General features: G+C 40.5%; 1 protein-coding gene across 1 annotated transcript; it reads left to right on the top strand.

The window, feature by feature from the left end:
• The first annotated feature begins 11536 nt into the window (after positions 1–11536).
• LOC142851001 (olfactory receptor 13A1-like) lies at positions 11537–12487 on the top strand. The gene has a single exon (XM_075974893.1). It carries the CDS (start codon positions 11552–11554, stop codon positions 12485–12487), a length of 936 nt encoding a protein of 311 aa, XP_075831008.1. The 5' UTR covers positions 11537–11551.
• The last annotated feature ends 874 nt before the right edge of the window (positions 12488–13361 follow it).

The raw sequence follows: 13361 nt of genomic DNA, 5'->3' as shown, positions 1-13361 counted from the left end.
TTGCACAATGAAGTTTAACTCTGCTGTTAGAAAAAATGATGTCATGAAACTAGCAGGTAAGTAGATGGAACTTGAAAAAATAATCCTGAATGAGGCAACCCAGATCCAGAAAGACAAGCATGATATATGTACACCTATAAGCAGATATTAGCATAATCACACTATAATCCACAGACACAAAGAGGCTAAATAACAAAGAAGACTCTGGGGCGGGGGGGGGGGGGGTGGAGAATACGTGGATCTCCCTGGAAGGGGAAATAGAATAGATTTTGTGGGTGGACAGAGGGCTGATGGGGATAGGAACAGGAAGGATCAGGCGCAGGAGGGAAGCACAGAGGGACAGAACACTGAGGGAGATGACTAGAATTGGGGGACATTGGATGGGTGATGTGGAAACCTAGTGTAGTGTAAACTATGAGGGTGACCCTAGTGGAGACTCCTAGTAATGGAGGATAAAGATACTGGCCATTTTCTGCAACCAGGCATGGCTTCTAGTGGTGGGACTGGAATACCAACCCAGCCAAAAAAAAACTTTGACCTTCAAACTGTCATGCTGAGAGATGTGTTGGGGCAATAATGGCTCAGAGTTTGTGGGATTGGCCAACCAGTGACTGATATAACTTGAGGCCCATGTGCAAAAGTGTGTCCATGTCCAACACTGCCTTGATGTCCAGGAACCAGAAGGTGGGTGGCTTAGGTTAGAACATAACTGACCAAAAAAATGAAATTATTCCTAATGATATTCTTCAACACTCATAGATGGGTCCCTAGCCCATTCTCCTTCAGAGTGGTTCCTCCTATAGTCTATGGAAGCAGATGCAGAGAGATCAACAGCCAAACATTAGGTGAAGCTCTGAGAACCTGTGGAAGAGAAGGATTGTAGGATCCAGGTCTCCTACAGAATCAACAGAATTATAACCTACAGCCCACAGAATCAACTAAGTAGGGCCAATAGGGGCTCACAGAGACTGAAGGGGCAATCGTGGAGCCTGCATGGCTCTGCACTGGTTCTCTGCATATATGCTATGCTTGTTAGCTCGGTGTTTTTGTGATACTCTTAACAGTGGGAGTGGGGTGTCTCTGACTCTTTTGCCTGCTCTTGGTATCTTTTTCCTGCGACCTGTGCTAGGAGGGTTTGTGCCTAGTCTTATTGTATCTTGGTATGCCTTGTTCAGCTGATATACCCTGGGAGGCCAGCTCTTTTCTGAAGAGAAAATGAGGGGATGGTAGGAGGGAAAACGTCAGTAAGGTTGTATTAAAAAATAAAAAAAGAAAAGAAAAGTAAGAAGGAAAGTATTTTACTTAGTTTTTCTATTATGAAGAATCTGGCATCACAAAGAAAGTATAAGATACTTAGAACACTCTCATTGTGTGTGTCCAGTTCAGATGAAGTACTCTCAGCAGAAGAGGGGGTCAATTTATATCATGGTGAGATCTTCCACACAGGGCATGAGTATTCCAATAATACTCTGGGAAATGCCCGCAGAAGGTTGGCGAATGGAGGATATGGATGGTGAACTGCTCCTGCCCACATTGTGGCTCCCCTGACCATTGTCCTCCACACAAGTCTGCAGGGAGCTTGGGTCATGAAGCTACGAGTTCCATTTAATTGATCCTAAGAGCTTTCTCCTTCAGTTTCTATCCCAGGAGGCATCAGGACAAACATTTGTCTCTGGTCTCAGAAAATCACGGGTATTTCTGAAGGTCAGTGACCTTTACACAAAGGAGGACAGCTTCAGAAGGACACTAAAGACTTGGTTCTTGCAGAAAAGGAGAGTCTGTGCTCAGAACAATGTGCACTTTTGGGGAAACCATCTGTCACTTCAATTCACTCTGACAAAGAAAGGTGAGTGAAGTCTAATCTTCCACCATGTGACTTCTGACTAAGAGTAGAGGCCCAAAGAAAAAGTCTCACTATAAAAGTGGTATTTGTTTCAGTGTCCAGATGTTAGCACAGACGGGCATCAACTCATGTTCTCAGTGAGGCCTGAGGCAGAGTGATAGGTCAGAGAACAGATTATGATAGAAAGCTTTGGTTTCGTGCTCCATTGTGTAAACAGCAGAATGTCTAACTTCTAACAATGCTCAGTTTATTATGCCTGTTTTTTCCTTATGTTCACTCTGACTTCCTCATTCATCACCCATAAGGCTCATATTAAATTTTAAATGAATTGTAGCTATCTGTGGTTGTTGGGAATTTGTTCCACACAACCCACCCCAACCTGGATACCAGATTCTCCTGTGTTCTCTTAGGCACAAATGGGAACACCAGCAATGAAAACTAAGTTCACAAAAGAACCAGAAGGAATTATGGGGAGAGGGCTTGGGTAATTGCAGCTCATCTCTCTGTTGCACATGTGTGGAGGTGAGCAGTTGGGAAACACTGATTAATTTTTCCCTCTGTATAACAGAATCACATCTGAATTAGATAATATTGTCTACTAGGCCTATAGGAATAACAAGCATCAAAATATTGCTTGCTAGACTCAGTGTGTATGAAAAAAGAATGACTATTGACCTATGGTCTTCCAGAAGTGCTTTTCTTTTCTCAGTCATGCATGAAAATTATCCCCAGAAAATCTGTACATTTGGCTGTTGGAGGCAAAATGGTAGTCTTTGGCCCTCAAAGTGATCCCCCACCAACCTCTTCTCTCTGGAGTAGGATTATTATCCTACAAACTCAGTACAGATACTGAGGCTCCTCCATGATACTCTGCAGGGGATGCCTGGTTTGATCCAGATGAGAAGCAGCAGCTTGTACCGCTTGGTGAGGAGGTGAGGAGCACAGGGTGAAGTTTGTACTTTTTCCTGTGAAGAGGACACATGCTCTGCGGGGAGCTGAGACTGTGAATGCCCTGTGTCTAATCCAGCCTTTGCCCATCAGAGACCCATAGTCATGATGATCTTCTAATCTTCTTCACACTCTTTGTTCTTTACGAGCAAAGCTCCCTCCAGTTTACTAGGCAGTCTCGGATGTGGGGAATCCCAGAATCGGGCACCTGTCTGATAGCATTAGACGTTCCTAGGTGCTTCCAGGTTCACAAACAGGAAACCTTCGTGGTGACAGCTGCTTCTTCATCACAGTTACTCCTTTCATCCCAGGCCTACAGGATCGTTCAGGTTTTCACCACATTGTCCATACCTTGGCCCTGACCAACCTTTATTCCCTTTGCTAAAAGGTCGTGTTTATCAGGCGTCAGATGTTCCTTGTAATTGTTCCGTTCTTACATCAAAGTGGTCTCAGTAGACTCAAAAGGAATAAGGCATTTTCCAACATGGTTGATATAGATTTGATGGAGAAAATTCAGCACACATGCTGTGCAATAATTGCTGTTTTCTTGTGTTCAGTTTAGACCGGTTTGCTGCTGTGCACACACCCACTGCTGCACACCCTCACTTTCTATTTCTCTCTGCTATAATGTGAATTCACAAGTGTAGGTGTTGCCATGGGATTACTCCAGTTGCAAAGACAGGGAGTTATGCTCTTCAAAAAGAAAAAAAAGACACACATCTGACTTCTCACATAATAATCTTACTCCACAGAGGTCACACTCTCTCCCCTTTCTCACTGGTATCTCTTCTCTCCACTTTAAGACATGCAGCTCCCATTACCCTTAATATAGTTTCCATTTGCTCTAACACACCTAAAACATTTTGAAGGCTTTGATTAAAGTAAACTGAACAAGTGAAACTAAACTTTATTATAGTTTTCAAGGTACACTTAAGGAAGAGGATTGCATTTTTAAAAAACCATTTGATGTGTTTTATAGGCTGCTTTCTTTCATGTAGCCCAGTTCCATGAAGATGCAAGACATTTCCATGATCCCAAAACTCTTCTCACACTGTCTTGTCAGGGTCACAAAAATTTGAGGTAATATAGATGTGTAATTTCTATAGATAGGGTTATGAGTGCATTTTCCTCTGCATGAACTCACATAAGTTTATTGTGAACAGTTACTGTGCTCATCTTAATCTTGGGGCTCCATCCATAGTGTTGTCTGCTTACATTTGTCTTTTCTGTGATGTGTTTTTATGGTCCAGTTTTATGAATAAAGCTACCATGCACGCTGTCAATCAATACTGTGATTTGTAGCAAGAAGTCATTGCAAGTGTTGATGGGACACAGGATGGTATGTCGATATGTTTACACATATTCTCAGTACGTGTTTACATTTCTGCGACTGTGTCATCTCTGTCTTCTCAAGCTTTGAGCTCCTCCCTTCTTGTTATTTGTAAATACATAAGGCATGACTGCGGCAGGTAGCCACTCCACAATGCAGAGTGCTAGAACTGATGTTTCTGTCTAAATGTGCTTGGTTCCCATTGTCCTGTCTCCCTTAGCACTTCCTCGCCTTTGCCATTTATCAGGTCTATCAATCAATATTCTGCTAAGATAGATAGGTATGAAAGATACATGTGGTATCTGTCTTTCTGTGCCTGATTTAAGCTTATTTATCTCATCTTATTATTCTTCACTTGTATCCACTTTGCTGTACCTGAACAGAGGTCATACTTTTGTGTTTGAATAATGTTACATTGCACACGTGTGTGTGTTACCTTTTATTTGTCCCCCCTCGTGCCCTCATTAATACTTAAGCTTGCTCTGTTTATTTGCTTTTGTGACCACTTCTCCACAAAGGAGTGTCGGTGTCTCTCCGACATGCTGACCTCATTTCCTTGGAATATATTTTGTAATGGAGTTCTGGCCTATATGAAAGTTTCAATTCTAGTTTACTGGGGGACCTTTATACAGTTTCCCTAATGGCTATACTCATTTATATCATCGTAGGAATTCCTTTTTCTCTGACTTTTTGCTAGTATTTTTTGTCTTTGTATTTTGCTAATGGTCATGGTGTTTGGAGAGATATCTTATTGTTGTTTGATTGGCATTTCCGTGATGGCTGATGAATGTGACCATTTATTTTTTTAAAGGTTTGTACTTTTTAGAAATCTAAAATCAGATTATTTGTTCACTTATTAAGTTAGACTGTTTGTCATTTTTTACTTTGAAGTTCTTATTGTGGATAATAATCTCTGGCCAGATGATTACTCTGAAAGTATTTGTTACTTCCCATTTGCTGTGATAACATTTCTCAGTGTGATATTATCTTACTTATTCAGTTTTGGGTTTGGTGTGTGTGCTTTGGGAGACTTATCTGAAAGACTCCCAGATAATTTGAAATGTTCCTTCTCTTTTAGGCATTAGATTTGATCTTTGGTCCATTTTGGATTCATTTTTGTATGGAGCAAGAAGAAGATCTTGTTTCATTCTTTGGCATGTGGACATCCAGTTTTACCAGCACACAGACTGAAGAGCTTGTCCTTTCCTCTATGTTCTTAGTGCCTATGCAAAAACTGCCTGGTAGCAGGTGTCTGTGTTTGTTTCTTAGATATTTGGTCTTTACCACGGTCTGCAGTCTCTTTTATGCTGAGATCATGTTGTCTTGGTTAGGAAAACATGGTGTGTGTCTTGATACCATACGAACAGTTGATCACACATTGTTCTTTTGCTCAAGACCACCATGTTAAGTCCTGACTTCCTGGTCTTTATGAATTTGGGGATTGTTTGTTTTCTAGTGTTATAAAGAATATTATTGCATTGAGTCTGAAAATGATTTTAGATAACACATAAGTTTCAATGATATTAACTCTTGTCGGGTGGTGGTGGCACACACCTTTAATCCCAGCACTCGGGAGATAGAGGCAGGTGAATCTCTATGAGTTCAAGACCAGCCTGGTCTACAAGAGCTAGTTCCAGGGCAGGAACCAAAAAGCTACGGAGAAACCCTGTCTCTAAAATTCAAAAAAAAAAATGATATTAACTCTTCCTACTCATGGTCACGGAGGTCATGCTAGTGTGGGGGAAGACTCAACTACTCGCTGATTTGCAATTCTTTCTTTCTTTTACATACCAAACCTAGTTCCCTCTCCCTCCCCTTTTCCCATTCCCCAAAATTCTCCCTACCCCACTTCTCATCCATTCCTCAGAGAGGGTGAGGCCTCCCATGGGGAGTCAACAAAATCTGTTGCATCACTTGAGGCAGGACTAAGACCCTCTTCCCTGTATCTTGACTAAGCAAGATCTTCCTCCACAGGAATGGGATCCAAAAATTCAGTTCATGTACTAGGGGGGATAAATTCTGGTCCCACTGCCAGTGGCACCACAAACTGCCCAAGCCACACAACTGTCATCCACTTTGAGAGGATTTAGTTCAGTCCTATGCAGGTTCCCTAGCTGTCATTCCAAATTCAAAGAGCTCTTGTTAGCTCAGGTCAGTTGTTTCTGTGGATATCCTCATCATGATCTTGACCCCTTTGCTCATATTATTGCTTCTCCCTCTCTTGGACTGGTCTCTGGAAGCTTGGCCCAGTGCTTAGCTGTCGATCTCTGCATCTGCTTCCATAAGTTTCTGGATGAAGGTTCTAGGATGACAATTCTTATCTTGGATCAGCCTTGTAGATTTCTGGGAATTTCCCTAGTTCTAGGTTTCTTACTAACCCCATAATGGCTCCTTGTATCAAGATATCTCCTTCCTTACTGTCCCTCTCTGTCCTTCCCCTAACTCGACCTTCTCAATCCCTCATGTACTCATCCCCCTATTCCCTTCTCCCATCCCCACTTCCTTTCTCCTTCCTCCACTGCCACTTTACTCAGGAGAACTTGTCTATTTCCCTTTTCCTAGATCCATGTAGTCTTTCTTAGAGTCCTCCTTGTTTCCTGGCTTCTTTAGGGTTGTGGGTTGTAAGCTGGTTATCCTTTGCCTTATGTCTTGTAGCCACTTCTGTGTGAGTACATACTATGTTTGTCTTTCTGGGTCTGGGTTACCTTACTCAGGATATGTTTTTTCTAGTTCCACCCATTTCCTGACAAATTTAAAGATGTCATTGTTTTGTTTGTTTGTTTGTTTGTTTTTTACCACAGAGTAGTACTCAATTGTGTAAATAAATATACCACATTTTCTTTTCCATTCTTCAGTTGAGGGACATCTAGGTTGTTTCAAATTCTAGTTATTACTAACAATGAACATAGTTGAATAAATATCTTTGTGGTTTGGGTGTGCATCCTTTGGGTATATGACCAAGAGTGGTATTGCTAGGTCTTAAGATAGATTGATTCCCAATTTTCTGAGAAACTGCCATACTGATTTCCAAAGTGGTTGTACAAGTTTACACTCCCATCGGCAATACAGGAGTGTTCCCTTTACTCCACATTCTTTCCAACATAATCTGTCATTAGTGCTTTTTGATCTTAGCCATCTGACAGGTGAATCTCAGGTATATCATATGTAAGATGGTATCTCAGAGTTGTTTTTATTTCCCTGATGACTAAGGATATCGAGCAATTCTTTAAGTGCCTTTAAGACATTTGAGATTCCTCTGTTGAGATTTTTCTGTTCAGATCTGTACTCCATTTTTAAATTGGATTATTAGGTATTTTGATATCTAGTTTCTTGAGTTCTTTGCATGTTTTGGAGACCAGCCTTATGACAGATTTAGGATTGGTGAAGATCTTTTCCCATTCAGTAGGCTGCCTTTTTGTCTTATTGACTGTATCCTTTGCTTTACAGAAGCTTCTCAGTTTCAGGAGGTCCCATTTATTTATTGTTGCTCTCAGTGTCTGTGCTACTGGGGTTATATTTAAGAAGTGATCTCCTGTGTCTTGCATTCAAGGTTACTTCCCACTTTCTCTTCTATCAGGTTCAGTGTGGTCAGATTTATATTGAGGTCTTTAATCCATTTGGACTTGAGTTTTGTGCATGCAGATATGCCGGGGACCAGCCTCAACAAAAATATCTCTCACCAGGGTAGGGAAGTAGGGATTTAGAAATATAATAAAGAATATGAAGACTCAAATGAAAATAATAAAAATAAGAAATATATAGGATAGTATCTGGTGAAAATTTTTAAGTGGGTACTAAAAACTTGCCCACCTTTAATTTCCAACTGCTTAAAATATCCCTGACCCCAAAGACAAAAGACTGCATTAGCATGATAAAAGGAAATGAACATACTAACTGAAAGTTGCAGGTTACATTCATTGTTAAACATTCTATTGCTAGAACAAAACAAGTCACATTTACACCAAGACCAAAACATTCTCTAGGCAAACCGCTCCCTGGGTGGAATCTAATGTTATCTCCTTAAGGGAACTGAAACTTAGTTGGATCCTTAGACTCTTGTTTGAATTTGGAACAATCTTCTTCTCTATTCCTGGAGCACAAGGTCTGGCCATCAGCCACACCTGTAGACAATAACCTTGAGAGAGCAGAACTCTCTGACTGGTCTGGGTGGGACCTTTGTTTGAGGTAGAAGCACAATAACCTTGATGGAACTAAAGGAAAGTGTCAACTCTCCGACCTTTGGTCAATGTGGAAATAGGCTCATATTTTCAGACCTCCACAGTGATAGATATAGATCTATTTTCATTCTTCTACATGTTGACATTCAGTTATATCAACACCATTTGTTGATGCTTTCTTTTTTTCCACTGTATAATTTTAGCTTCTTTGTCAAAAATCAGGAATTCATAGTTGTATGGATTAATATCTGGGTCTTCAATTTGATTCCATTGGTCAATCTATCTGTTTTTATGCCAACACCAGGCTGTTTTCAGTACTGTAGCTCTGTAATAGAGCTTGTCAGAGATTGTGATGCCTTCTGAAGTTCCTTTATTGTACAGGATTGTTTTGGCTATCCTGGGTTTTTTGTTTTTTGTTTTCATATGAAGTTGAGTATTGTTCTTTCAAAATCTGTGAAGAATTTTGTTGGGACTTTGATGAGGATTGCATTGAATCTGTGGATTGCTTTTGGTAAGATTGCCATTTTTATTGTGTTGATCCTATCTATTCAAGAGCATGGGAGATCTTTCCATTTCTGTTATCTCTGGATGTTTAGATGCCAAATAATGAAACAAGATCGTTTTCATGCCCCATGCAAAAATCAATACAAAATGGATCAAAGATTAAATCTAATGCCTGAAAGAGAAGAAGAAACATTTCTAATCATCTGGGTGTTTTTCAGATAAGACTCCCAAAGCAAAAACAGCAAAACCAAAAATAGACAAGTAAGATCATATCACACTGAGAAATGTTATCATAGCAAATGGAAATTAACAAATACTTTCAAAGTAGTCGTCTGACCAGAGATTATTATCCAGAGTAAAGACTCTCCCAGCGTCAAGGCTTTATAGCTATTATTTCATTTATTGAGTTTTCTGTGACTTTACCCTTATTTTATTCCCTTAACATTTTAAAATAGCATGATACAGGTGCGTATCATGTCCTCCTCACATATATTATGGCTTCCAATTTAGTATTTTTATCAGATTCCCATGTGTTCTAATGGGTGGGTCTCTGATTCTTGTGCCTTCTCTTAGGCACTTTTCCTTCTGTTCATTGGTCTCGTCCAATTCTGGTACGTTAGTTTTGTTTTATCTTACTTTATTTTATCATTATCCTTGAGAACTCTGTTTGTTGTCTATTGAGATACAAAAAGGGAATGGATCTGGATGGGAGGGGAGGTAGAGAGGAACTGGGAGGGGTAGAGAGGAGGTAAACTGTAATCAGGTTATGTAATGTGAGAAAAATTCTATTTCCAGCAAATGGACAAAAATGTCAATTTGTGGTCCCACTGTTTAGTTTTTAGTACTGGCTGAGTACAGGAGACATATGGCTCTAATCTGTACTGGATTTTGGTGGTGCAGTCTGGTACTGAGCACAAGTTTAAGAGCTGGGCTTGATTCCTTTCTATCTCTCAAATAGGAATCCTTTCACTGATCTTGGGGAGCACTTCCTTCTATTATGTCATATTCAGTCTATAATGTCTTCTATGGTACTAAAATCTATGACATCCCTCCAGTTTCCTTTCTTTTTGTGAAGTAAGTTTGTTTTTTTTTTTGGTACAAATTACAGTTTTTGCAATTTGTACATGTGTGGTAGTTTATCACCAGTGAATCTTAACTTTGCCCAATTCATGAAAAGATATTTGAAGGCTGAATAGGATTTGAACTCCAGGAATAAGACCTTTATGATCAAAAAGGCTTATTGTTTCATATAGTTTGGTGTTTTAGTCTGTCTAAAGTATTTATATAATTGTTCTTAAATTACACTTTCCTGCTACATGTTTTTTTCTCATGTTTTTAGCAAGTTGTACTGGTCTCATAAAATGAGAAGTGGGTTTTCTGCTGTTCAAACCTCAGAGAAACATGGAGTTGAGCAGAACTGTGACCCCCAAGTTTGTTCATCACTGAATAGTTCTCCATTAAATGTTTCCTAAATCTCCCCAGTGTAATCTCTGGCTGTATTCCTAAAATAATAGTTGATTTCTTACAGATAAAGATGGTTTTGATTTACTGTTGTTTTCCTGGGGTGATTGTTTTCAATTAATTTGTACCATTTTTGTGTTTTCAAATAAAATTGACACATTTTTTAAAACCTTCACTTATATCTCATGAAACCCTACTGGATATTTAAACTCTTACCTCCAGACTTGTTTATGATTATTTCTCTTATTCTATTTTTGATTGATTTTTCAGACTACTATAAGTATTGAAAACTTTCTAATGGAGCAGTATTTAGCATTTTCCTTTTTGTTGTTTTTATTGAGCTATATTTTTCTCCTCTCCCCTCCATTCCTCTCTCCTTCCTTTCTACCCTATCCCATGGTCCTCATGATCCTAATTTACTCAAGAGATCTTGACTTCTTCTATTTCCCATGTACATTAAATCCAGTATGTCTCTCTTAGGGTCCTCATTGTTGCCTAGATTCTCTGGGATTGTGACTTGTAGGCTGGTTTTTCTTTGATTTATGTCTAAAAGCCACTTATGAGCAAGTACATATGATATTTGTCTTTCTGGGTCTGGGTTCCCTCACTCAATATAAAGTTTTCTAGATCCATCCATTTGCTCACAAATTTTAAGATGTCATTTTTTTTGCTGTGTAGTACTCCATTGTGCAAATGTACCACATTTTCCTTATCCATTTTTCAGTTGAGGGTCATTTAGGTTGTTTCCAGGTTCTGGCTATGTAAGTGAGAAGTTGGGAGACCAGGTGATAGAGTAAGGTATAAGAACCATCTCAGTGTGTATCCACCCAAAAGATGTCATCATGTGTAGAATACCTGCTGTGGAGATGAGGGGAATAGCTGGGGTCAGGGGTACAGCTGTGTCTCCAAGCACCATCAGAAAAGCACAGTTTTTGGTGCTGATGGAAAAAGTAAAGCATAGAAATGTCCTGAATGAAGGATGCTCTACTTAATCCACATGTTCAAGAAGACAAGGAAAGAAAATATGTCTCTCTTGATCCAAATTAGTAGGGCAAGAGTTTCTAGGCAGAAAATTAAGAGCAATGGAAATATATGTGGTTTCCAAATGGTGTGGTACAGAAGACAAGGAACAAAAACTAATCCATGACAAAAATACATTCACTCCTCCTTTTTCTGACAGCAGAGAATTTTGAGATGATCAAGTTTGAAAATCAGATGTTGAAGTGGTAAATTGTGATATTTTCTCAGAAGCCAACAGACACAGCAGTGGAGTTAATACTCTCCATTATGATGTTGAATCCCAACCAGACAATAGTGACAGAGTTTGTGCTGGAAGGGTTCTCAGAGAACCCTAATCTAAGACTTCTCCTGATAATCTGCTTCCTGATTCTCTACACAATGGCTCTCATAGGCAACATTGTCATCATTGTTTTGGTCACCTCTAGCACTGGGCTCCACAGTCCCATGTACTTTTTTCTGTGCAACCTGGCCACCATGGATATTGTCTGCACCTCCTCTGTGCTTCCCAAGGCACTGCTTGGCCTAGTGTCTGAGGAAAACACCATCTCCTTCAAGGGGTGCATGGCCCAGCTCTTCTTCCTTGTGTGGTCCTTGTCTTCTGAGCTGCTGCTGCTCACGGTCATGGCCTATGACCGCTACGTGGCCATCTGTCATCCCCTGCACTACAGCTCTAGGATGAGCCCACAGCTGTGTGGGGTCCTTGCCATGAGTGTGTGGTCCATCTGTGCTCTGAATTCATCCATCAACACTGGTCTGATGACACGACTGTCATTCTGTGGCCCCAACGTCATCACCCACTTCTTCTGTGAGATCCCCCCACTCCTCCTCCTCTCCTGCAGCTCCACATATGTGAATAGCATCATGACTCTCATGGCAGATGCCTTTTATGGAGGCATCAACTTCTTCCTCACCTTACTCTCTTATGGCTGCATCATTGCCAGCATCCTGCGCATGCGCTCTGCTGAGGGCAAGAGGAAGGCCTTTTCTACCTGCTCCTCCCACCTCATCGTGGTCTGTGTGTACTACTCATCTGTATTCTGTGCCTACATCAGTCCTGCTTCCAGCTACAGCCCAGAGAGAAGCAAAGTGACCTCAGTGCTGTACTCGGTCCTCAGCCCAACCCTGAACCCCCTCATCTATACGCTGAGGAACAAGGATGTCAAGCTGGCCCTGGGGAGGCTCCTGCCCTCTTTCTCACATTAAGTGGACATGTGCAGGCTGTTCTCCTGGCCTGGCATGTTCTTACACATGCTTTCCTCAGAGCAGCTTCATGGAGTAGGGGAGTACTTGTTGCTGTTTTAGAAAACTATTCTCCAATGCAAGGACTAGACAATTCTACTTACTGTAACCCCCAAAACAACAAAATTCTTAGAGACAGTGAAAAAATGCAAGCTTTATTCCCTGACAAGTACAAACATTTTCAAAAGTAATTAAAGTTTATGTAAATGGAGATTCCACATTCCTGGTCTGGAAGATTTAAGTGGGTGACAACGGTGATAGTCACAAAACAAAGCCCTTTCCTCCAGTGCCACCATGCAAACATCACAGGACTTTGTTCAGAACTACAGCTAAGAATCTAAACTTCGTAAGGAAACTTGAGGGACAGAATGGCCATCTTGTCCTGGGAAAACCAATGTTGAATGGCACAGATTTCCATTTCACAGCCTCCTTCTGAACTGTGGTTGTCAAGGCTGTTGACACTGGCATGAAGGGGCAATTGGTGGAGCAGAGATGAAGTTTAAGTTTCAAAAATGGACTCACATTTGTTAGACTGCCTTTATGTCACATTGATGAGACAATTGAACTGATGGGAAAGATGAATTATTTCCAACAGTTTTGGGAGAATTAGATGAATGTCTATGCACAAAGGGTGAAGTTGAGTACTTCTTGCACACCATAAATAAAAATCAACAAAAATGAATCATAGACAAAAATTCAAAGGCTAAACTCTTATTTTCATTCATTATATGTTGATCACAGTCATTCCCTTCTTGTTACCCTTCCAAGAGCCTCCCTACCTCCCTACCCATCCAATATCATAGTCTCTCCTACCCAGTCTGTCTGCCTCTCAAACAAA

The sequence above is a fragment of the Microtus pennsylvanicus genome, chromosome 5 (genome assembly GCF_037038515.1).
Source record: "Microtus pennsylvanicus isolate mMicPen1 chromosome 5, mMicPen1.hap1, whole genome shotgun sequence".
NCBI lineage: Eukaryota > Metazoa > Chordata > Mammalia > Rodentia > Cricetidae > Microtus > Microtus pennsylvanicus.
Note: the sequence above shows the minus strand (reverse complement) of the source record. Positions and strands in the feature narration are given on the sequence as shown.

Bases quoted from the DNA above. Each gene is read 5' to 3' on its own strand.
- LOC142851001 (XM_075974893.1), top strand. From the start codon at position 11,552: ATGATGTTGAATCCCAACCAGACAATAGTGACAGAGTTTGTGCTGGAA.